The 25,902-nt window shown below is 34.5% G+C and overlaps 3 protein-coding genes and 1 pseudogene across 3 annotated transcripts; 2 read left to right on the top strand and 2 right to left on the bottom strand.

The window, feature by feature from the left end:
- The first annotated feature begins 4,742 nt into the window (after window positions 1-4,742).
- LOC126670020 (autophagy-related protein 13a-like) lies at window positions 4,743-8,858 on the top strand (annotated as a pseudogene).
- Window positions 8,859-9,866: 1,008 nt separating this feature from the next.
- On the top strand, window positions 9,867-10,968 carry LOC126670014 (60S ribosomal protein L9-like). Its single transcript, XM_050363668.2, has 3 exons — window positions 9,867-10,341; window positions 10,504-10,626; window positions 10,722-10,968. The coding sequence occupies exons 1-3, from the start codon at window positions 9,967-9,969 to the stop codon at window positions 10,806-10,808; spliced, it is 585 nt and encodes a 194-aa protein (XP_050219625.1). The 5' UTR covers window positions 9,867-9,966; the 3' UTR covers window positions 10,809-10,968.
- A 1,439-nt stretch (window positions 10,969-12,407) lies between these two features.
- On the bottom strand, window positions 12,408-13,191 carry LOC126669407 (uncharacterized). The gene has a single exon (XM_050362870.2). The coding sequence runs from the start codon at window positions 13,150-13,152 to the stop codon at window positions 12,604-12,606; it is 549 nt and encodes a 182-aa protein (XP_050218827.1). The 5' UTR covers window positions 13,153-13,191; the 3' UTR covers window positions 12,408-12,603.
- Window positions 13,192-14,942: 1,751 nt separating this feature from the next.
- LOC126669825 (uncharacterized) lies at window positions 14,943-18,435 on the bottom strand. The gene is made up of 9 exons (XM_050363390.2): window positions 18,232-18,435; window positions 18,040-18,135; window positions 17,313-17,415; window positions 17,064-17,123; window positions 16,328-16,390; window positions 16,022-16,219; window positions 15,830-15,938; window positions 15,502-15,722; window positions 14,943-15,211 (listed from the first exon to the last, which is right to left on the bottom strand). The coding sequence occupies exons 1-9, from the start codon at window positions 18,234-18,236 to the stop codon at window positions 15,119-15,121; spliced, it is 948 nt and encodes a 315-aa protein (XP_050219347.1). The 5' UTR covers window positions 18,237-18,435; the 3' UTR covers window positions 14,943-15,118.
- Window positions 18,436-25,902: the final 7,467 nt, after the last annotated feature.

The raw sequence follows: 25,902 nt of genomic DNA, 5'->3' as shown, positions 1-25,902 counted from the left end.
CCCCACCAAAAGGAATTCATCATACATTCAAGCTCGTCACACAACCTCAACGGGATAAGGAACATGTTCATAACATAATTAGGCATAGCTTGAGCAACACTTTTGATGAGAATTTCTTTACCCCCACGGGAAAGAAATTTAGAATTCCAGCTTCAAATTTTGTTCCACACGCGATCCTTTATAAATCTGAATACCTGCTTCTTGTTCTTTCCAACCAAAAAAGGCAGACCAAGATACTTACCCCCACTATCCGAAGCTGTCACTTGCAGTAAATTACAAACTAAATCTCTATCAATCTCCCCTACATTGCGACTGAACTGGATATTCGATTTCTGGAAATTTACTTTCTGACCAGAAAGAGCCTCGTACCGATCCAAAACAGACTTGACAATACCCATTTCTTCTACCGTGGCCCTGAAAAAGAGGAAACAGCCATTTGCGAAGAACAGATGGCTAATAGACGGCGCTCCTCGACAGATTTGCACCCCATGTAACTGACCCCCTCGTTCCTGCTCAACTATAAGAGAACTGAGCCCTTCCACACAAATAATGAATAAGTATGGAGATAGCGGATCTCCCTGGCACAACCCTCGACTAGGAATAATAGGCACCATCTCTGTGCAGTCCCCTATACTCGTATATTTCATAGTGGAAATACAAGCCATAATCCACTTAACAAACCTTTCATCGAAACCCAGTTTTGTCATCATAATTTCCACAAATTTCCACCTAACTCGGTCATAGGCCTTACTCATGTCAATCTTCAGAGCCTCCACTCCATCTTTGCCACTTCTCTTTCTTTTCAAAAAATGACCAATCTCGAATGCTATCAAAAATTTGTTCGTAATAAGCATATTCTCGACAAACGCGCTTTGGTTCTCTGAAATGATAATAGGCATAAGACTTTTCATCCTATTAGCCAAGACTTTGGCAAAGATTTTGTACAAAACATTACAAAGAGAGATAGGACGCAAATCCGTCATCTTCTCCGGGACATCTACTTTCGGAATAAGCGTAATGGCAGTATTGTTCGTACCCTCATCCAAACAAACATTACTAAAAAAATCTCTGCAAGCCCTAGTAACGTCCTTTCCCACCAACGTCCAGTAATGTTTATAGAAGGCTGGGTTGAAATCATCCGGCCCCGGCGATTTATCACTATGCATACTGAACACCGCCCGTCTCACCTCCTCTTCAGAAACTTCTTTGATCAACTCAGCATTATGATCGACCCCAATACGAGCCTCCACGTTGAAACCTTCGATTGGGAAGACATCCGAGTAAGAAAACAGGTCTGAAAAGTACCTGGTAACAATATTATTAACCTCTGTCTTAGAGTTATGCCACCGGCCGTTTTCATCACGAAGCCGCGAAATTCTATTCACCCTTTTTCTAGACGAAGTTGCGTTATGAAAAAACCTAGTATTCGCATCTCCTTCCCCTAACCAATGGCACTTCGCTCTTTGCTTCCAATACACCTCTTCCTCCGCCAACAAAGCATGATATTCAGCCACTTCTCTATGATACTGATCCACTCCTGCACTATCAGATCTCATCTACAAGCGACTGACCAGAATTCTACTGGCTGCGTTTAAAGTTTGTAGGCATAGACCTGCTCCAACCTTTCAAATTCTCTCTAACACTACTCAGCTTCTCTCCTATACCTGCAGTAGCATTACTAGCCCACCCCCTATTAACCACATGAACATAATCTTTCTTAACAACCCAGGTATTGCTGAACCGAAAACCAAACCTCTTAGTTGTCTCACTACGGCGAGCGGTGGTTAAGACAATTGGGAGATGGTCCGACGACAAAATTTCAAGATTTTGGATTGCTGAATCAGGAAAAATATCAGGCCAGGCGTTGTTACACAACACTCTGTCTAACCTTTCTTCCACCCTAACCCTTGGATCACGCCCTCTATGCCAAGTAAATTTATAACCTGACGAACCCAGATCAAGCAACTCACTATCAACTACTGCCGACCTGAAACCACTCAACAACCACTTCGGATAAGCTGCCCCCCCTTTTCTCCGTCAACGATAAGATGTCGTTAAAATCCCCCAACACACACCATGGAAGATTGGAAACCGAGCTAAGATGAACCAGTTTAGACCAAGATTCACGTCTCCTGGCTCTTTTAGGGACTCCGTAGAATCCTATAATACGCCACTCCCTTTTCTCCACATCCTTAACGAGCATATCAACAAAATTTTCACACATCCCCAAAGGGGTAACAATAAAAGAATTCTTCCACATCAAAGCTAAACCACCTCTTCTAGCAATACTATCAATAGAGTACATATCATCATACCCTAAAGCAATTCTCAAAGCATTCATACGATCAAAATTAATAAAAGTCTCACACAAGAACAAAAAGACGGATTTTTATTATTGAACAAACAACGCGGGAACCTAATCGCACGTGGGTTGGCCAGCTCGCGGCAGTTCCAAGCTAAACAATTCATTTCTTAGGGCAGGCCTGAATGCATAGGCCATCCGGACTGTTACAACTAGGGTCAATAATCATGTCTATGGACTGAAAACCTGGCCCAATATTTTTCCCTCCCAGCCCATCTCCCCCACTAGATCTTTTGCGTTTTGGGTCCACTACCACCTCAGCTTCTCCTTCATTATAGGAATAATTCGAAATTTTGGCAGCCATGAATCTCGCAGATTCACTTGATTCACTAACCACCACATCAAGGCACCTACTTTCCTTATCTCTCCCCTTTCCAAATTCAAATTCTTTGACATTATTTGAATTTGAAATATTCAGATTTTCCACCATCCTCCCATTAATGCTATCCACATCACCATCATCTTCTCCACCCGACACCTTAGCTGGACTTGAAGATCTCAGCCATTTCCCAGCCGCGCTCACTGTCACCTTCTTCAAATTATACCTCAAATTAGGCCCATAAGGTAAGAGTTCCTTCGGAATAGGGTTTGCAAAGTAACCCTTGCAAATTTTTTCCGAGTGCCTCATAATCCCGCAATAAAAACAGAACACAAGAATACACTCATATTGGAATGAGACCCAATTCCAAGAATTCGGACCACACTTCATCTTCATTCTACGTTTCAAAGGACGTCGGACATCAATCCTAGCCCTTATTCTCATCGAGCTACCCCCATATGATTCAACGTCCTAGTATCGTGCTTGATGAACGACCCTAAGAAGTTACCAACATCCTCTCCATATTTCTTTGAAGCAAACCCCAGGGGAATATCCATAATATGGACACACACCTCAGCACCCCATAATTCCACCTTACTAGGCAACTCCCCCACAACTAGTTCCCTGCAGATCAACAGATGATACTCGAAGGTCCACGGACCATCATCGAGCACCCTTCTCATATCCAACTCGTGGAAAAACTGGAATATGAACAGATTCGGCTCCACTTCGGTGATACACACGCCCATAACTGGTTTCCAGATGGGTGGGAGAACATTCTTCATCGCCTCATAGTTAACAGTCTTCTCCGTCAAAAACCTCCCTACCAGACACCATTTCCACTTATCATCCACACCTCCTGCTTCCACCTCAGAAAAATCCAAACCGACTTCCTCCTCTTCAAGAATAGATAGTCGACCATCCAGATTGACAGTCGACTGAGAGCCAGCCACAATGAGAAAACAGATCTGATGAAAAAAAAAACCCTAACCCGCTCAACACAAATATAAAATAATAGTATAAAAAATATAAAAAAATAATATTAATCCATAGTTTAACATATTTAATATAATTCATAAAAAAACAAATGTAATATACACGCATCATTGTACTATATCCATAAGTTAGATACAAATATATAATAAAAAGACAACAATTTCATAATACCGTCAATTTTTAAAAATCATACATATTCTAAAATTACAAACCACACTCCTTCTGTTTTGTTTTCGTAAAAATATAATTAAATATTTAAAAAAAATTAATCACTCATGTCAAACAATAAACCCTAGATGACGACAACAAAAACAACATCACTCACAAATCCGATCAAGAAAATTATAACTTTAAATAAATAGATTAAAAATATATAAAATAATTTATAATGACTTTTAAAAATTAAAAATTAAAATATATTTAAAAAATGGAGATGAAAATTAAGAAGAACATAGGAAAAAATATATATTAGTAATAAAAGTAAAAAGTGAAGATCCTTAAAAAAGTAAAAAGTGAAACAGAAAGTAGCCTATATATAGTGAGGACAATTTAGTCAAATAGAATTGTTTTTTTAAAAAAATTTGAAATTCATTTGCAAATTCCACCTATTTTGGTTAGAACTGCAATTCCTCAAATTATAACTAAACACAATTCCAGAATTTCAATTTCAAGAATTATATTAATACATTCATTCATTCCAAACATAATAATTTAGAATTGTAAATGAATTCCACATAATTTTATGGAATTCATTCATTCTAAAGGAGCCCTAATTCTCTTGCTTTCTTTTGTAAAATTGGAGTGGTTTGATGCATTCTCCAGCTCTACTGTTGAATAATGAATATAATATGAAGAGGATGATTCTTCTAAATCGTCTCTCCATTAGCTTCCCCTGCAACCCAAAAGTTAAATCCTTTTCGTCCTTTGCTGTAAGTTCTCTGCGATCTTCTCCTTTCTTATATTGATTCACAAATTCCACAGATTTCGCATTCTGTGATCTGGGTAACTCTATTTTTTATTTATATATCTTGTTCGTAAGACGTTGGCTTGATCAACATAAATGCCATGGATCCCGAATCTGGAAAACTAGAAGAAATCGTTTCCCAGTTCCTTTTGAAGAGTTTGCACATAGTTTTGGAGTCCAGAGTTGCTTCCCATGACCCTACTTGTGCTGTTGACTTTCATTCTACTCGTCGTCGCGTTAGGAAGAGTGACAAATGGTTCAATCTTGTTCTAGGAGATGGTTCGGCTACTTTAGACAGCTTCAACTTCTGGCAAAGAAATCTAATGGAGCCTATGATTATTGACATTATACTTGTTTCTCATGCCTCTGCTGTTGAGACAGTCATTGAGAGGTGGGTTGTTCACTACAAACCTCCCCACTTTATGCCTCCCGGAACCAATCCCTCGTACAAGAAGACTTATAAGAAGTCAATTATACTTCTGCGTGCTCTTTTTTCCCATATGAGGCTTCTTCTAGCATATCACATCTTTCGCCACCTTAGCTCATCTACTCAAACTCACAATTTTGATCTCATTTACAAGGTTTCTTCATTTTGTGATCCCTTCTCTAGGTCCAACCAGGATAGAATGAAAAAGTATCGTTTTGTCCCCGTAGAGGCCCATCCTGACCATCTTTCTATATCTCTCACCTATCTTCCATCCCTATCTCATTTTAACCTTGAGTCTTTGCCAACTTTCCCACCAAAGATTATAACAGATTATGTTGGCAGTCCGAAGACTGATCCGGAGAAGGGAGTTCGCGCAACATCCTTCCCATTGAGGGGGATACGTCTGCCCAATTCTACACCCTTTCAAAGGCCACATAGCTGGACAAGTGGCTTCCACAAACCTTCTCCTTCTGTGATGAACCAACCTTTTGGTGGATCTCCTCCAGCTTCTCGCACATACGAACTTCCTATGGATGCTTTTGGTCGTAGAGTTCAAGTTCACAGACCACCAGCTCATCAAAGAGCCATTGCTTCTGATGAATTTAAGCTTTCACCTCCATTCTCACCATCTATGTCCCCTTCCACACCAACTTATTTCCCTAATATTAATCCTGTACAGACTTACACTACTTTTGAAACTGCACCTGTAACCATACCTATTTCAATGACAGGCAAAAGTCCTAGATATGTTTCTCCAAATTTTTCTGACCCAACTAAAAATTTACTTCCACCTTTATCTCCAAGAAGCACAAGGTGTGATCCCTCATCGCTGGAGTCCCCGTCTGGAATTTGGTTAATCAAGAAAGTGGCAACTACGAGGACTGCAGAGTCGAACTTTGGCATAACAAATTTTTATTCTGGTTATAGGGTAGGATTTTCCTTTTGAACTTGCTTTTTGGTGCTTTCATTTTTTTGTTATGTTTTTGGTGTCAATAAGGCTGACTTTTATTATTACGCAAATTTCAAAAGATAGCAAAGATGATTCAGGACGCTTTTCAGGATTGTTATCTTCCAGTGGCTCATCACGTATAGGATTTTCTAGAAATTCTAGTAGATTATCTTTCCATGATGGGGACTTCTCATGTCCTTTTGATGTTGATGATGTTGATGTGTTAGACTCACCTGCCAGGTACATTATCCTCTGTTATGTTATTAATATTCTTGCCTCGCTATAACCATTTGATTTAATGCTTGATGTAGGGATATTAGCATGTCCTTGAAGTAATGTTTCCTATATGATCATCTCCACTATATTGGCTGCATATCTCCTTTGATAATTGTAATAAATAGAAATCTTGTCACCTAGTTAGTTGACTCAGTTCTAGTGTATGGAGGATTAAGTCTGAGATATTCACATAAATTTTTTTATCTAAATTAAATGAACTTTTTTATTGAGGAAATTTATTTTGATTCAAAAACTTGGAATGGGATTGTGTTGACATTCAGATTTTATGGTTTCTCAGAATGAGTGGCCTAATAGTTGGATCATATTAACTTGCTGAACTCAAAGGAAAAATTTCTAATTTGGGGTTCAATCTATTTGATCTGTATCGTAATAAAAGAGAGAGAGATATAGAGAATGGTCAATCTGTTATGAACCTTTCCGAAGTATTTAGATTTACAGCTCAAAATAGTATTTTTTTTTTCTAAAGTGCTACTGTTTGTTTTGACTTAGTTCGGTTTTCTTTCAATGCCTTCATTGCCGTTACTTATTCAGTAACATAATATTCACTTAGATTGAGTTGCATTTTACAAATGATAAGCCTTAACTATCAGTAGTTGATATTATAGATTGATATCATAATTGCTCTATCATGGGTTTAATTGCTTTTCTGTAAGGTTTGAGTCTTTTTTTATTTAGTTTATTCTATTTCATCTTGATATATTATTGCTACATGCAAAGGGTATATCAGCGAGTGTCAAGGTGGGATCTGTCTTTGATTTATTTCCGGCCCCTTTAATAGGTGTGTTAGAGAAAATAGTGTACCCTTTTTGAAAATATTATAACCTACAGACACTTCAGGTGTTGTCTTAGTTAGAAATAAAAGTTATGTAAATTTTGATTGTTTCAAAAACCGGGTAGCACTCGTGCACTGGGTGAGCCCTTACCCAATATGGCTCAAGTGGCATTTGATCCAAATAGTGTTATCTCTACCTTAATTACTTGAATTCATACCAATTTTGGTCAAATCAAATAACATGGTTATCAAAGGCTTCCCTTCCCCTAAGTGCTTTGTTTTCTTCAAGTTTGAGGCCCCTCAGGCTTCGGCCAGGTGGCCTCACCCGCTAATAGGTGCTTCTTGAGAATACTTTTAGGGTCTTTTTTTCTTTTTGGGGCAATGTATATAAAACCATAATTTTAAGCTTTATTATTATGCTTATGTATCCACCCCACCCTATCCCCTCTATTTATCATCCAACATGTTTAAGATGGAACAAAACCTAAACCTTGCAACTATTTCAATGAACAGTTAGAATTTTACAGAAGTTAGAGGAAAAAGGACAGCAGGAAGCTATTTCAGCGAACCGTTTTTTTTTACCCTTATTTGACTATAATAATTGCTGTAAAAAAATTTAGCAATAAAATATAATTTCTTCATAATAATTATAGCTGCATGGCTAATCCACCAAACTCAAATGATTTAATTTTTATAATTTTTATTATATGGCTTTTTAATGATACTTGCGAGCTAAGATTCTCTGGATTTGTGCTTTTATTAATTATATTGTGTTGTTTTTCTCCCCGGCACCTTTCCCCTCGTGTTGTACCTCAGACGCTAGGATCCTTTGGCGCCTCGGAGCGCCTTTTACCTTTAATAACTATGCCAAATGAGATTGAATTTTTGTAGTTGTGTTTGAGTAAGACGATCAGCATATGTCCTCAATAAGAGCCCAATATTGGTCAATGTCAATACCTCAAGCCTTCATTGCATAACCATGTCTTTCTGGTTATTTTATCATGACGTAATCGTGTATCTCGCAATAGAGTGGTAATTTTCCAGAAAGCTGCATAGACTGAGTGAAATATTTTTCTGAAGACTTTAGTTAGTACACACTATGACGTTGACACTTCAAATTTCTAGATTACTATGTCAAACATATGTGCAGCCAACCTGATGGATATAGGTTTTAGTAAAATTAGATTATAACATCCATAAATTTATATTTGATAAATTAAAGAACTTCATGAAGTTATTTTATGGTTCCAACTTGACTAATAAACCAAGTTAACATTTGATAGTTTAATAATTCGATTAATATAGTGGTCCCAACATTATTAATTTATAGAGGTCATACAATATTTGGTGTTTTAGTAATGTGCATTAAGTTCCTTAGCTTGAGAATCTAGTTGCGTTCATGATATTCATCCTCCAAGTTTATTTTCTTTGTTAGCAGCCAGAATGTTGATGGGAAAAGGAATATGGATTCCAGTCCTCACTCACTGCTAATTGGGAAAAAAAATCTCAAAATGCTGCTGTTGGTGTTCTTGTGCACATGCTGAGGACAGCACCTCCTTTACGTCAAGATCCAAGTTGTTACTCATCGAGTGATTTGGATGTAGGGGTTGCCACCGCTTCTGGGTTCTTTATGTCCCGGAAGACAGCAGATGCAATGGAAGAGCTCATGAGCTACAGGGAAATGAAGGATCTGTTACTATCTAAGAGCGGAACTCGGGTAGTCAATAAAGAAGCATAAAAATGCTGCTTGTAGAGGCTTGGTTTCTAAGGGAATATTTATTTGTACAGTTAAAATGATTTGATAACATAACATTATTTTGTGAACAATGAATGTACTGTATATATCATGAATGAAGCTGGAGATGTTGCAGTGTCGAAATGCTCAACCAACTTCAGACTCAAGTCTTACTTTATTAAACTGTGGATGCTCTAAAATTTCTTTTGTTGTTATTCAAATAATTTTTTTTTTGAAATTAAGATATCAAGTTTTAAAATGTAAGATTTGATTTGAAATGATTTAACTACAGTCGACCCTCTAATAGTTAATATTCAATAAATTAATAATTCTAATAATTAATAGAAAATTGAGAGAACCAACTTCGTTCCACGTTGGATAATTAATAATTCTATTATTTGATAATTAATAAAATTTAAAATATATTGTATATGAATATTAATTATTAGAGAGATTTGTTTAAAGAAATATATAACAATTTGATACAATACTAACCTTAATTCATAAAATGAAAGCTAAAATACCATCAAATTATGACTTTCTTATTTTTTTGAGAGATTTTAAAAAACATTATTAGATAAACAAGTCAAAATAAGTAAAGTATTTCTAGTATAAAAAATATTAAAAATTATTTTATTTTATGAATACAACTTCTTAATAATTATTTTTTGCTTTGATATCAATTGATACTTTTTAAATTGAATATAATTATTTTTTTTAGATTGAGTGATTGTAAAGTGTATTTAGTTAGTTTTTTTATAATATAATATTAATATTAAGTCTATTAGTGTAGATGCTTTAAAATATCTTTTATATATTTTATAATTTTTTTATACAAATTCAATAAATTAATAATTTTTATAATTAATAAATTTTTGATCCACCATGTGTATTAATAATCAGAGGGTTGACTGTAATTCTATGTCCAAAATCGAAAAGGCAAATTTATTTATTATTATAAATTTTTAGTATCTTTTTAAAATTTTAATATATTAAAAACATGGGAGGGTGAAATAAAAGGAAACGAGGTTCGAAATGCAATTAGGGCATGTACAATATAAATAAACATCGAGTGGAGAGTTTAGGGTTTTAGTGGTGCATAAGACTAACACAGGAGGCGGCGCGTAAGAGAAAAAAGAGAGAAAATGAAGACTATACTGTCATCGGAGACGATGGACATTCCGGAGGGCGTTAAGATAAAGGTGAACGCCAAGGTGATAGAGGTGGAGGGGCCTCGGGGGAAGCTGATCCGCAACTTCAAGCACCTCAACCTCGATTTCCAGCTCATCAAGGACGAATCCACCGGCGACCGGAAGCTCAAGATCGAGGCCTGGTTCGGCACCAGGAAGACCAGCGCTGCCATCCGGACTGCCCTCAGCCACGTCGAGAATCTCATCACCGGCGTCACCAAAGGGTACCGATATAAGATGAGATTCGTCTACGCCCATTTTCCCATCAACGCCTCCATCACCAATTCCAACACCGCTATTGAGATCCGTAACTTTCTTGGCGAGAAGAAGGTAATTTCTTTTGGGATTATTCTTGAAATCTGCTTATACAATCAATACACAGTGGAGTCTGCTCTGTTTTTTTTGTATAATTTTTGCTTGTTATATCTTTGTATTAATTTACTATTGCAATCTAGGATATATAAATTGATTTTGGTTTATGGGCCCTTCCAGGTAAGGAAAGTTGATATGTTGGAAGGTGTAACCGTGCTCCGGTCTGAGAAGGTTAAGGATGAGCTTGTTTTGGACGGAAATGATATCGAACTTGTTTCTCGCTCTTGTGCTCTCATTAACCAGGTTTACTTCTGCTCTCTCGTATTACAACTTGCTCTCATTATTTGACACCATCTGCTGTCTTAAGTGTTCTCATTCAATCATTTTTTGTCATGTAGAAATGCCATGTGAAGAACAAGGACATCAGGAAATTCCTTGATGGTATCTATGTCAGCGAGAAAGGAGCGATTGTTGCAGAGGAATGAGTTCTCTGCTTCCGCTTTTGAGTATGCATTTTTGGTTATTGTTATCAAGATTTTTATGTTATGCTACTTCAGATGTTTTCTACTTTGGTTTAGTGGAGTTATACAGCTTATTTTAACTGTTTGTCATGGCAATTTGAAAGAGAATGTTAGGTTTTTATAATTGTTATGCATCTCATCGCAATTGCTAACATATCCGGTTTGCTCTAGTGAAAATGTACTGATATACTATGTTTAAATTTTGTGGTTGCTGGTATATCATGGGAATATAATAGAAGTGTTAGGCGTTGCATGGTTATATCTCTTCCTTTTTTTGTAAATTGATATGCAACAGAAGTTTTGGGAAACACGGGGCATCACTTGAAGTTCATGAAAATAAACTGTTTAATCATCCAATCTAACCGGTTTAATGGTAAACAATTTAAGAACTCCCTAGTTTTCTTAATTTTCTGTAATTTTGTTTTAAGTTATTTTTGTAAATGCTAAGCTTTAAATGTAATTTCTTTTTAAGTTTGACATAATTTTGGAGTGCAAATTGTTTGTTAAAAATCAAGTCTGGTTCAAATTGGGATTTACCGAACAAATTCATCATTATTTCATCAAGGTCTAATGTTTTAAAAAACCCTGACCTTTTAGCCCCTTTTCAATCATACCCTGACGTTGAAAATTTGTCAATTTTACCCTATTTTGCATTTTTGTGTTTTAATTGTACCCTGAAAAATTAAATTAACGTCTTTTTCGTTTGAAAATTTGTTTAAAACATTCTCCATGTCTAGCATATATTAATTGTACGTTTTTAAAATTTATTTAAATTTAGTTAAATTAATTAAGAATTTAAGTTAGTGTTAATATGATTATAGGTTTTAGTTAGTTTTTAAAAATAAAAGACTTATTTATACTTTTTTGAATAAAAAAGAATTTAATTTCATGTTTAAACTTAGTTAATTGAGTGATTTCATCATTTAAGTTAAAAAATTAACAAAAATTAAAAAATTGGGGTACAATTGAAAACGGAAAATTTAAAAGTGGGTAAAATTGACAAATTTTCAACGTCGGGGTGGAATTGAAAAAAAAAATAAAGGTGAGGGTTTTTTGAGTGATTAGGCCTTTCATCAACTCTCTGTAATTTCGAATTACAAGGATGATGTCTTTATAATGACAATAATAAAGCGGAATATGGTTCGAACCTGAATAACATGTTTCCTAATTTGTCATGTCCATTTGTTAGAACATCCAATATTAAGTTATTAGCCACCATCACTAAGTCACTGATTAATAATGTTTAAATGGACTGTGTTACTTCCCTCGCAAGTTATTTGGTATTGCTTTGTGTTGAGAATGGAGAGAATAGCATATTTTCATAGTTTAGCAATAAAGAAATTTAGAAAAAAGTGTTCTTCACATGACAGTTTAAAATAAGTGTAATTGCCAACAATAAACTAAATTTTGCATAAGATGCATGTTTACCGACTAAATATTGAATTCATTATGGTGTTTGTGCGAGAAATTTTTAATATGGCTCAATACCAAATAGATGTACTTGCAAAAACTATTGATTTTACAAACAACATTTATACTCTACCACTGTTAGGAATAAGAAGATATGAAGATCAGTTTTAATCATGTTTGCTGAAACATTAGATCCATAGGAGGAAAGAAAGCAAGGATGAATAGCATTGATCTCCTTTTCAAAATCCTTGTAGGCTTTTACATGCATAAGTTTTACAAATAGTAATATTGTGATTCATAATCATTTATAGTAATGTGTATAGATAATACTAAAACGAATGCACAGATATTAGAGTTGGGGGTAAAATCTTCGGGTTGGCCAACCGGCTTCCTTAGTGTGCATCCTCATCTTCATCATCGTTCTTTGGTCTCTATTCTCGATTTCATGCCTTTCTAATCGCCTCCTTAGATTTTGCCTCATCGTCTCCTTTCTGTTGTGGGTGATTGGCATTGGCATTGGCATTGCATCTAAACCCATCAATTTCGCTATCACTCCGGGTTTGCACCATACCACACTTTCTCCTCGTGAAGTAGTAGTGTTGGGATGGAAGGAGCGATTCATAATTCTTTCTCTGGCCAGCACTCCTCGATCGCAGCACACTGATTTCCTAGCAGGAAGGTTGCGGAAAGATGAGCGATACATGGCGTCCTTTCCGTCGAGAGAGAAACGAGGGTACTGATTCAAAGCAGACTGTAGAATGTCAGAATTGGATTTTCTGGCCTTGTCCTCTTCTAACTCCAGCTGCAAAATCATATCCTCTAAGGTTGTTGGGTGCTGCTGGTTGAGAGTGGATGTAGACCCATCTCCATTGCACAAATTCCTAATACCTTTTCTCATCACAATTCTTCAAATGCTGTATTCATTGGGTGTACATGTACATGTAGTTGTAGATGAATGGAGTCATACATGGAACGTGAATCTATTCATTAGGAGGCAGCGCTCCACTCTACCTTTCACCTGATTTTATTTAATACCCTTCAATTCACATCATCAATTTCTCTGTGATTCTCTCTTTTTTCAAGCTACACAACCACTTCACTACTCCTTTTCTTCTTTATGTATAGGCTTAATTACTTAAAAAATACCCGCATTAAAACATTTTTCATTTGTCGCGACGTAGAAAAACTTTCAATTATACCCTTTTTGAGTTTTCATTCTTCAACTCTACCCAAAGCATCAAATTTACCTCTTTTTATTTAAAAATAAAATAAAATGATTCTTCATATTTAGTCTATATTCTAATTAGACGTTAATATTATTTCCAGTATAAAAATACATTTTTTTAAAAAAAATTCAACTAGTACTGAAAATTTAATTTATATTAGTATCATAATTTTTAAAATCAAAAACTATAAAAAATTCCATTTACATAAAATAAAATTTATGTATATTTTTAATAAATTTTTTTTTCTGGTTCTCTCGTCCTTCTATGGAAGGAGGAGCACGAGCTGCTGCTCATTTATTCAGCTTTAAACTTTTTTGATATTTTGACACAAGTTGAGGAGGTAAAGTGATCTTTTTTTCTTTCTTAAGGGGTTTTGTGATAAGAGGTCCTAAATTGAAGTGATATAGGTGATTATTAGTCCCCTACATCATATGTCAAAAAAAGACAAGGTTACAATATTTTGATAAAATAACCTAAAATATATTGATAGTTGATTCATAATTTAAATATAATTGTGGATAATTTTTCACCTAAATATAATTATAATTAAATTTTAATTGAAATCTAATTTAATTTTAAATAATATATAGAAAGTAAATAATAATAAAATCTTAACTAATAGTAGTAATAATATTTTTTTTTGGAAGATTTATACTCGTAGTCGTTAATGTCTATATTGTTTTATGAGAAAATTATTCTGAAGTCCACCACATATGTCATAATTTACACTTTGATCCTCTTATTTTAAAATCAAACGATTTGATACCTCATTTTTGTTTCCATAGACGATTTAGTCATTTCGTCTATTTTTAGTGTTAGTTAACTGAGTCAAAGGACAAAAAAAATTAATTTTAAAAAGATGATTTGGTCCCCCACTTTTATTTTTTATGATTTCGTCCCTCAAGTTTGAAATTAATATACTCCTAAGTCTTTTAACTTAGTTGACTAACGGCAAATAGACGGAGAGACCAAATTGTTGATGGAATCAAATTGTTTGATTTTCAAATAAGAGGGACCAAAATGTGAATTATGACATATGTGAGAGGCTTTAAAATAATTTTTGCTCTTGTTTTATTGCAACGCCTATATGACAGTTTTGGACTTGAATCATCCTTTTACCTTTCCAATATGTCTGAAGTAGAGAAAATGCTCATTTTTAGAAGCAGCAAAAAGAACATCTCTAACATGCAAAAATTGGCAACTCTTTCCATTTCTCCCTACCTAATACAATCATGTATGTCAATAAACTATGGAATTTACACGCAAGCTTACTTACAAAACTGATGAAAATAAGTGGAATTTACAGTGTCAATGAATTGTTGTCACTTTTGAAAATATGAAATGGTGGAGCACAACTAATTTGAGTTGTATGGTTGGTTGCACATGATTATTTAATATAACTCTATTTTATAATAAATTCATATACAAATAAAATAAATTACCAAATTAAATCATTTGCGAGTAAGATGAACTCTACAATAAAATTAAACCAAAAGTTAAAGTATAGAAGTATGTAATACACGCCTTTATTTGACCAACATCATACAACTCCTTGAGCAGATATGACAGAGACAACATCTCATCTCCCTTCACTCTGACCAGAGATAAAATTACAAAGAAAGAATCTCTTCCACAAAATTAAGAGTCTTGGGGTGCTTCAAATCTAGTAGGAGTATCAATGCCCATCATACAGCAGAGGCCTGATATTAGGATGATAAGCAAAACGATCCCCTGCACCCATCAAAACCAGCTGCATCAGACCACATCACAACACTAGCAATAACATCAAAATCACATTTTCTGCTACCAACTCCAGGGCTTAATTCTATTCCTAGGGTTTGCAATTTGACAAATTCACTTCACTTAAATAATTAAGCTTGGTTTGGCTCAAACTAAATGCACACCCCTAATTCAGACCATTTAGAAGGCCCTCTTCAAACAACATTGACCCCGGATATAAGACATAATTGCTGCCATAAGATAAATAAATCAACAAACTGAAATACCAAATGTGAACTTACAACTAGAACTCCCTCCAGAAGAGATGATTTGATCCGGCAAACTTCATCACAGGTTGTGGAATTGAGTGATCCATTTCCAACAGTACCTTCAGCGAGAAACCTTTCCAGCTCTCTGTGAGAAGGATACTGGATCGGTGATCGAAAGGGATCTGAAACGTACAGTACTTCATAGTTTACCCCAAGTCTCTCAACCGAACTGATGAGCTTGGACAGAACCTCACCTGCACATATAATTTGTCAACATGTTTTATTTCTGTGGCTAAGAAAGCATGGCATTAAACATAAAGTAAACTTAAACATCCTTTAAGCAACAGAGAAGTGAACACACTTTCTGTTTCTGGTTGCTCAAGTCCTTTTGCAGAATGAGCTCCATGGCAGAATACGACTAGATCTGCTTGCCCATTTTGTCTCTTTTCCATTCTTGAAACTAAATGGTCCTGCCAATTTTTTTTATCATCTTAAAGTCATCACAGATACTAAGATTTCATAACTATTCATTCAACATTTGAAGTTAATTTACCTGAACTGCATGCACGTCAGCAAGCTTTCTAAAGTTATCACCCTCTACAGAGCATGACTCTGAAAAGGCAACATTACTGACTCCTAAATCCTTCCCACAGGATTCTGCAAAACTTGAAACCAATGAATTCTCCACCGTCTCCTCTGATGCAGCAACATATGGAAATGCCATGGAGAAATTAGATCTTCTATAGAAACCCTATACAGAGCATATAAATAACTTCAGTGACCAAATAGAGGACTATCAAAATATCGCTAAATCCAATTAAAATAACACTTCAAACAGAGTCACTATGAATCCAGTTACCTTGAGCAAGTCCACAAGAGCTGGGTCAGCACTTTTGCTTGTGGATATGTCTGAGGTGAACAGCTTCAGAAAACCAAAACAACACAATCAGTATGATGCTACTTGGGAGTTGCAACAGCATTTGATGGCCAATGACGCATCATAGTGAAACTCAAATCACAATAGCCATATGTTTCCAGTAATATGCCATTTATTTCTCGCCTATGATAAGTAACAGGTCAATAAAATAGCAATTACATGATATTAGTGATCATTTTAGCAATTTATTCTATTAACTTAATTCACTTAACTAATAATTAATGATATAAGAAAATTCTGTGCCAGAGAAACAACAGGAGTATATACTTAAAACCTACATAGTTGAACTGGTTGGCAAAAGAAACAAAGCAATTATTGTATTATTAGTATGTGTAAATCACTAATTAATTTATTTTTTCCTTTTGAAGAATATGTATTAACGTTATTTTCACTAATTCAGGAATAACAAGTCACAGTAGGATGAATTTAAGAGAACTAGTTTTACTATCCATATCAAAAAGAATAGAGCTCACAGCTTTTTGCCTACCAAGGTACATGCAGGCTTTATAAATACATTGACGATTGAGGTTAACACGGGCAACATTATTCCCCATACAATGGATTGGGCTTGTACTGATTGCATATAAGGGATTAAAGCAGGCAATAATTTAGAATGTTTCGATCAACAGACCAAATGATAAGTTCCGAAGTTCTATACCTCTCTACCAACAAAAACAAGTGCCAGATCCACAGGCAGCTGGACTTTCTTTTCTGCACACTACATGGGGACAATTCCAAAATAATTAACAATGAATAAATAACTAGAAATAAGGGGTGGTCAATAAAAAAATGCACATATTTCTATTTTTAGAGTTTTTTTTTTGAGAAAGCAGAAGTATCATGTATGTAGTTGGAAAAAAAACTCAAAGCATCAAAGCAAACTAATTTTGCAGAGACAAACCCATACCAGTAGGTTTGACCAGCCCCCTTCAGAAAAAATAGTCCTGGCGAGATCCCTTGAAGAAATAGTCTGATAATTCACCGTTTCATCCATTCTGTTGTTGGAGAACCTGTTACCAATCATAATAAAATAGCAAGAGGTTGTTATTTGCAGAATTGACACCCATATGAAATAATACTTATCATAGTGATATTTTTTTCTACTATTCTTGAAGATAGAAGTATATTACAATTAGTTTACAGCTGGAAAACAAACCACAAACAAAGTAAAGAAAGAAAAACCAAGCAGCCAAGACATAGCCAGAACAAAGTTGTGCGAGGAAAAAGAGTTTCAAAATTATGAAGACACATGATGGTTTAAACTCGGAATGAAAAGCGTTAACAATATGACTCATTCAATGAAGCGGTTTCAAGATTTAATTCAAAGAAGTAGCAGATATTACGCAATGGTATTGATACCGTTACACGAAAGCAACGTTTAAATCGTAATTAAACCAACATGAACAAAGCAAAGCACAAGGAGAAAAAAACCTATGCCAATAAGTTCAATATATATGTATAACGAGTGCGGTTAATGCAGCTCTATAATGTTCTTCTATCCTCTTGTAGGGGTATTGTCCTAGTTAGATATAAAATTGAGAAAATTGTAAGGCATCATGATGGGCGCTGGATCTGGATTGGTTGACATAGAGTTGTGTTGGAAGTAGATGGTTGAAGATAAAAAAGAAACATACTGATGAGAAGACCAGAGGAAAGCAGGGAGTGTATAAGAATTGGCGATGAGCATCGGAGCCACTAATACAAACCAGGCCATCATCTTCATCATCGCCCTACACAACCATACCAAATTGGTTAAAATCACGATCCATCTGTAACAAAAACAACCAATCCTACCAATTCAAACCAACAACAAACAAACAACTGACCTCATGAGTTACGAGATAAACGAAATTTCCCAAGAAAGATTGAATTCAATATGTGGATCTGCTATTCCTCCTTTATCTTGTACTATTATTATTATTATTATTATATTATTTTATTTTCTAACCAAATGCTTGTAAGTAACTGAAAAACCTTTCAAATTAGGGCAATACCATCTACCAACTGCTCTTCCTGCGCTTGACGGACATTCGTTCGCAAAACGAAACGAAACGACGTCGTTTTTTACCTCCACGGCTGTTTATGTTATGTGATTGTTATTTAACAGCTCACCACATATTTCTTAATTCACCTTTTCGGCTTTCTTATTTGAAAATCAAACGACCTCTTAATAAAAAATCAAACGACATTATCTTCCGCCTTTACTCCCGTTACAATTTAGTTCTTTCGTTCATGTTTGATCTTACTTAATATAATCAAAAGATTTAACTTAAAACAATTAATGTTCAATTCAGTTTTTAAATTTACATTTTTAATATTTTATTAATAATAATTATATTATTATGAAATTTAGGAATTCAATCTTTTTAATACTTTTCTATATATATTTTTATATTTTAGTTTTAAAAAGTAATAAAATAAGAAAATTGAGTTAAAAATTTCCATTATATTGTCATTTAATCTCATAAAATATAGTTTTTATTTATATTTATGTCAAAAGTAAGTTTAAAGACTAAATTAAAATTCAATTGTTTTCAGTTAAGTTTTTTGATAAATTAATTAACATCTGTGAATGGAGCGGGGTTCGGGGGCCGCTCGTCTAAGGCTTATAGCTGACTTTTCGACCTGCAACTAGTTTGAAAAATGGAGTCGCCACCTAGTTCAACTACGAAATGCCTTTTAACCGACTAGATAGACTTACTCGCCTTCGGTAAGACTATCGTACATCGGATCAAAGACTAGGGTTCGTGGACCTCCTCGAGACTTTTGTGCTCGGCTTATCGGTTACCGGTTTATTTACTGGACACATCCGTTTTATATCTCATCTTAACAGTATATGCAGTTCACAGAATATGAAAGCTGTAAATAAACAAGTATGAAAGCGGTAAACACGTTTGACGCGCATATGACTCGATCTGGACTGACATTTGAGGTAAGTAACAATTACTACTAAACATACATCTAACCTTAGAGGTTTCTAGCAAGTAGCATAAGTCTGACTGGTCTGGATTGATTACATGCACAAAAACTAAATCGGATGCATAAGTGTGATTGATTAATTTTATTAAGTGATCTTAAATAACCTATACAACCATTACTACATTTTCGTATTAGTTCTACAATGTCTAAGCGATGGGCTGGAATTGCATTAATGGGCCAATTTTAGGTGATTAGTCCTTCAACATGTTATTATTGGATTTGGAATGCTTTTGGAGAGTGCTAAACAGTGCCAGCATGCTAAGGGGCAGTTGGATATACACATAAGGTTAGAGATATTTTTAAACCTCGTTGACTTTGAGTGACTGGCACTCGTGCGGGTTTTGACCATCGGTCTGGTCAGAATGGGCTCTCGGTCTGATCACGAGAGTTGTGCATCTCGTCGATCTGGTTCTAATAGTTTGATCCGGAGTCGATTCCGAGTTCGGGTTGGCCCGAAATCGGCTCTGAAAGTTGCTGGTTTGCTGGGCCTCGGGCTCGTAGGCCCGGTTTATTGTCATGACCCAAAATCGAGGGCCGCGACCGGCGCTGGGGAATGGGAATTATAGTTCTGAATCCCGTAGCAAGCCTGAAATTCACTATAATTTTTTTGCAACTATGTTATGCCACAGAAGCATTTAATTATGAAAACATTAATAGTCATTTTATAAACACTGACTACGTAAATCTAACATCGTTATAATTATAATATTCATATTATACACAACAATAGTTATAAACATTTTCCAACACTATAATATTATCCTAGGTCATGACTGGTCACACAGTGTACTATTGCAGCGGTGAAGTCGGACTGTACATGGCAAGACAGACTCCCGGCAAAACGATAGACTTCTAATCACTCCAAGTCTAGGTACTTGAAATGTTTAAAAACCACGGGGTCAGTTTAATCTGAGTGAGAAATACTTTACTAACGGTATTACCACAAAATAACATCGCAATTGAAATTCATTTATTTTAATGTAATAACCCGTAATTTTGAATAATTTTTTAAAATTTTAATTTTTGCATTCCGTCAAGTTTTAAGTAATTTATTTTTATTATTAAATATTTTTATTTAATTTTATTTGAGTCGTTCGTTGATTCGGTTGTGGTACGATTTGTGTTTGGTTTGTATTAATAAAATAATAATAAAAAACATATATAAATAAATGAATATTTCATGCAAAATTTCCATGCATTACGTGAAAGTGGCCCATTCCAAATTATGAATGGCCAAAGGCCCATTCAGTTTTAAGTTTCAATTTTTGAAACAGAAGCTATAATGTTGGAGCAGTATTTGCTGCGAATTCTTCATATTTTCTTCCTATAAATACCTAAACTTTTAACCCTAATTCGTTTCCTTCACTTCATGCAAACCCTAGTCATTCTTCTTACTCAAAATCGTTGAGAGTTCTTGCTCCAATCATCAACCAAGGTTTGGTGAAAATCATTGGTAAGTTCTTAAGTTTTATTTCAGTTTTGGTTAAAAACGACATCTCCGTATTTTGATCTGTTCTCCCTCGTTATTGCGTTTATTTCAGTTCCGATTTGTCCTAGTAAAAGTAGACTCGATCCTCTACAAATTTGCTTTTCGAATTTCGTCAAACGGTACGTAAATCTATTCGTTAGAGTCGCCGTCGTCTCACCGTTTTCATGGTTATTAGCTGCCTCTGTTCTTATGTTGTTCTGCCGAGTTCTTTATTTGTTGGGCTATGATTTTTTTGACTTTAATGATATTAGTTTTTTATTGTTGGGTTGATAATTGTTTAAGCTCTCAAGGTTTGGGTTGTCTCATTGTTTCGGTTTGTATTCAATTTCACCGGAAGTCATGTAATTTTGATGTCAGTGTTGTGTTAATTATGATTTGTTATTGTGTTCTTGATTGTGTTGGCTGCATCTTTTCTTGGTCCTTGTGTGAAGCCTTGCTCTTTTTTGATCGACCCAGACTCTTTGCTTAGATGGTTAATGATTTGATGATTTGTAGCATGAGTTCGGTTTCTAGCTTTCATGGTTCTGTTTGTTATTGTTAACAATGGTATTGTTGGGTTGTTTAATTAAATAAGATGAAGATGTGGCGATTATTGATTCGTTACTTTTGAATTGTTTTGGCTAATTGATGACTTTGGTCACTGAATTCTTATGTTTTAAATCTATAAATTCCTAAGCTTATATTTTAACTATGTTAATTGATTTTTGATTTTAAATTACAAAATTGGTATCGACATATTAATTAGCGATTTAAATAATAATATTATTTATAATTTGAAATTACTTTGGGCGTTAATATTTTAAATTTAAATTAATATTAATTTTATTATATTTTATATGTGATTTTATATATTGACTATATCAAATAAGAATTGGGGAATTTATTTAATTTAAAAGATTGTCAAATTAGATATATTATTTTTAATACCTAAAAATAATATTTGAGTTATTTAAAAATTAAATTAATAATTATTATTTAGTTAATAATTTGAGATTTTGGCTTAGCGTGCCAATTTGGATAAATTTGTAATTTAGCCTTTTTAATTATTTATTGATTTATTTAAGGAGATATTTTAATGGTAATTTTTAATTACTTGGGTTTCAACTATTGAGTTCCATTTTTATATTGATTAATATTTTATTAAATATTAAATAATAAACTGTGGTTTATAACTCTGGTTCTATGGTTGGGTCGGGTTAGACTTGGGTCGCCTGACATGTGGGATTAGCTTGATAGTTTTAAGAAACTCGGCTACCCCACTATTTGAGGAAAAGATTTTATTTATTAATTAAATATTATTTAATTAATATTTTCGGATGAATTTTAAATATGAACTCAATAGGCTTGAATTATTTACGTCATTATAAATTATTTGAGAATTGTGTTTCTCTGTGATTTATCTGGTTTATTAATTATGCTAGTCCTACGTGGTGTCTAGTAATCTTAGAGTTAGGGGTCGTTCAAATATTAACCTACTTATTATTTTAGACCCGTCGACTGCTCGTGCTTCGGAGTCTACGCAGGATTAGCTGTTTGCCAAGATCACGTGGATAAGCAAGTAGTGAGTTTGTAGTGCTATTTACCGCTTTATTAAGTACCGCATTTTATTTTAGTATTATAAATGTTTTTGAACTGTTTTAAGCGATTATGGATCTGGATTGAAACGAGCTACTCGATAGGCTTGTATCGAGACTGTGTGCACCGGTATATACTCTGGGATCGGCAGACTGTGGTCTTGCTTACGCTGGTAATTTGACGAGGATTAGTTCCCGTCCACTCTAGGTTTATTTTTCAGTATGCTATGTCATACTTACGCTGGGATCATTTCAATACTGTTATTCCATAATCATACTATATTAGTATAAACTGTTTTGATTTAAGGGTTTTAAACTTAATAAATGTAAATAGTATTGCGAACTCATCTCAGTATATCTGACCCCGTTGTTTTCCCAAATTTTCCAGGTTTATGATTTGAAAGCTGGTCCACTCCGATTCTTTTGATTCCTCGGAGGTTTTTATGTTATTAAACTAGTTTCTGTTTTTCGAACTCTTAGACCGCAGTAGAACTAGCTTATTTATTACATTTAACATTACACTTTGGGTTTGTCAATATATTCGATTATTTATTATTAGCTTGTTACACTGGAATATTTTATTATTATATTTAAGGCATGCTGTGGAATATTCCAGATACTTAAGTTATTTATATTAGAACTATATTACAAATTGCTAGACTTAGGTTGGAGTCTCGGTTGCCCCCGAGCAGTTTTCTGCAGATTTAAATGTTTATTTGATTTCCGCAAGGCTTGCTACGGGTTTTGGTACAACCATACCCATACCCTAGCGCCGGTCACGATTCATGAAATTGGATCGTGACAAACAAATATAATATCATTATATTACAAACAAAGATTTGATCCGATAGAAACCTTAATCTTAAACTCCTAACCTTTCCTAACATGTATCATATTCATATCAAATCATTTTGATCCAGGTGGTACGGTCCCGAGATAGTTCGACCGAGTTACCGCTACCACGTGGCATAGTCCCGAGATAGTTCAACCGAGTTACTCATGCTACTGCTTAATCCCAAGGTGTGAGTCCCGAGACAATTCAACCGAGTTACTCACTAGATACGGGTCCCGATATAGTTCCACCGAGTTACCTCATATCTGCTAAACATAATCCTCCTTCCACTTCATAATCACAATTATGATCAACATTTAATGAGCTCATATCAAACATTTCTATATACACGTATCTAGACTCTTATAGACACCGGTGATCACACGGCCTATTGACGCCCAATAGGTAGCTTGTTTCTTCGGATCACACATCATTTTCAAGCATAGAACAAATAGAAAACAAAACGATATACAAAATTTCAAACATAGAACAAATAGCAACAACAATATATAATTCGATCTAACACCAAAATGTAATTCATTCACAAATATATAATCAATAAATACGTGATTTAATTATCAAATGTAATATATATATATATATATATATATATATATATATATATATATATATATATATAGTAAATCATATTCCGTGTATCTCACGGTAGAATAACCATTTAGTTCATACAATTTCAAACACAACAAATGATTATATAATGCGATGTGTTTTTATAACTTATAAATTAAATATTAAATAATATTCTTATAGCGTAATAATACGCGAGAGTAAAGTATACTCACTCCATGCTTTCCAATCCAAATCGTTTATACACATTAGTCTTGGCCGAATACTCCTAGGCCAAAACCGTCGATCCCGCCGCCTCTCGGTTTGTCTGTCACAAACGAGGTTCAAAAATGCATTTAAATCACATTGGCATTACGAAATCAAAACTACTCAGTTACTATATTAAGTTAAGTCTTCTTAATCTCAGCCCATCTATAATGCCCAATCAATCCTATAAACTCTCAAACGTCTAAATTCACTTCGTCGCATTGTTACGTTAATTCGTCTTTTCGTGTTTAAATCTCAAAATGTTTGACTTTAATATTTTTCCTTAACATTTTGAGTTTAAAACAACAAATACAATCCTTAGTGTCCTTACTTTAGGTTCACCCCTTTGACCTTAGTCCAAACGCACTTAATTCGCTATACGTTATCTATCGATTCTTGCTCGGTTCAAATACGGTACAATAATCAACATTTAAAATTTGCTTAGCATAAACATTAGAGTAAGTCAATAACTTTATAATCAACTTAGAACAGCCCTATTACATTCTCTATAAACATTTTACTATCAATTTTGATATTGCATTTTTTTAACGTAAGTTACGTCATTTACTTTCTATGTTTAAACATCGACTATATGGTTAATCTTTTAACGTTTTAATCGATCTAAAACAGCCTATAGCTTAATATAATAACCTATATATCAATTATTAACCATGCCATAATATTTATCCAATTTCAATTATAATTCATTAATATTTTATCCTAAAAACTGTTTTTACGTCTAGTTCGATATCCTAGTTTCGTAATTCCGTTAACTATCGAAACAGTTACGCATTCAAACACGAATGGAGGGTGACATTAGCCTCCTCCCTCTCTATCTTAGCCCTCCCCTGTTTTGACAGGGGAGGGACCGGCCAATGCCCTGGTGCGTCGCACTAGGGCTGCTGCTCATAGCAGCAGCTCACCGTGCTTCGGCACGGTGAGTAGCGCGGCCACCATGGCCAAAAATTACAGCCACCTATCATCAACCAATACATACATATACTCACAACTCTCATACCTCACCATATCAGCCTTCACTAACCAAAAATTCAGCTCAAACAAATCAAATACAAGTCTAATTATCAATTCTAAACTCAAATACATCATCAAACAATAATCTCACCAAAAACAGAATTCGTGCTACAGTAAACCTCACCTTAAGATGTCAATGTTTCTCTGATTTTCTGGTATCAATGTGTAGCCCTTCCTCTCCTCTTTCCATAGACGCCAAGATCACTAAATTTGGTTGAGAAATGAAGGAGATATGGAGGTTTGAAGTTGGAGTGCATAAAGGGTTAGGGAAGAGGAAGAAGAAGGTGGAAGATGGCTGAGAATTATGTGTAAAAATGCTGGAAATATTCAATATTAAGCCTATATATATTTATGACAAAAAGTGCACTCCAACCCTTAATGAAGTCACCTCCTCAACATTTAATCCTAAGCTTTTTCTTTGCTCAATTTAGTCCAAAAATCACTCAATCGTTAAATCTCGATATATTTTCGTATTATTTATGTTCAAATAAATAATACTCTTCTGCCAACTTACTATTTAGGCTCCCCCAATTGATTTTGCCAAATTTTGGCTAAAACGCTCAATTTTTTCCAATTTGAGCGAAAACGACGATTTACGTCACTTTTTCGTCCTTATTTTTATTTTATGAATATTGATATCCAAATTATCAATATTATTTTCTTAATTATTGATTCACGTCAATAATTTATTTATTTAATATTTTTCGGGCAGTAAAATTCCATTTTCTAATTTCTTAGGGACTTAATCTTATTTTTA

The sequence above is a fragment of the Mercurialis annua genome, linkage group LG2 (genome assembly GCF_937616625.2).
Source record: "Mercurialis annua linkage group LG2, ddMerAnnu1.2, whole genome shotgun sequence".
Taxonomy (NCBI): domain Eukaryota; kingdom Viridiplantae; phylum Streptophyta; class Magnoliopsida; order Malpighiales; family Euphorbiaceae; genus Mercurialis; species Mercurialis annua.
Note: the sequence above shows the minus strand (reverse complement) of the source record. Positions and strands in the feature narration are given on the sequence as shown.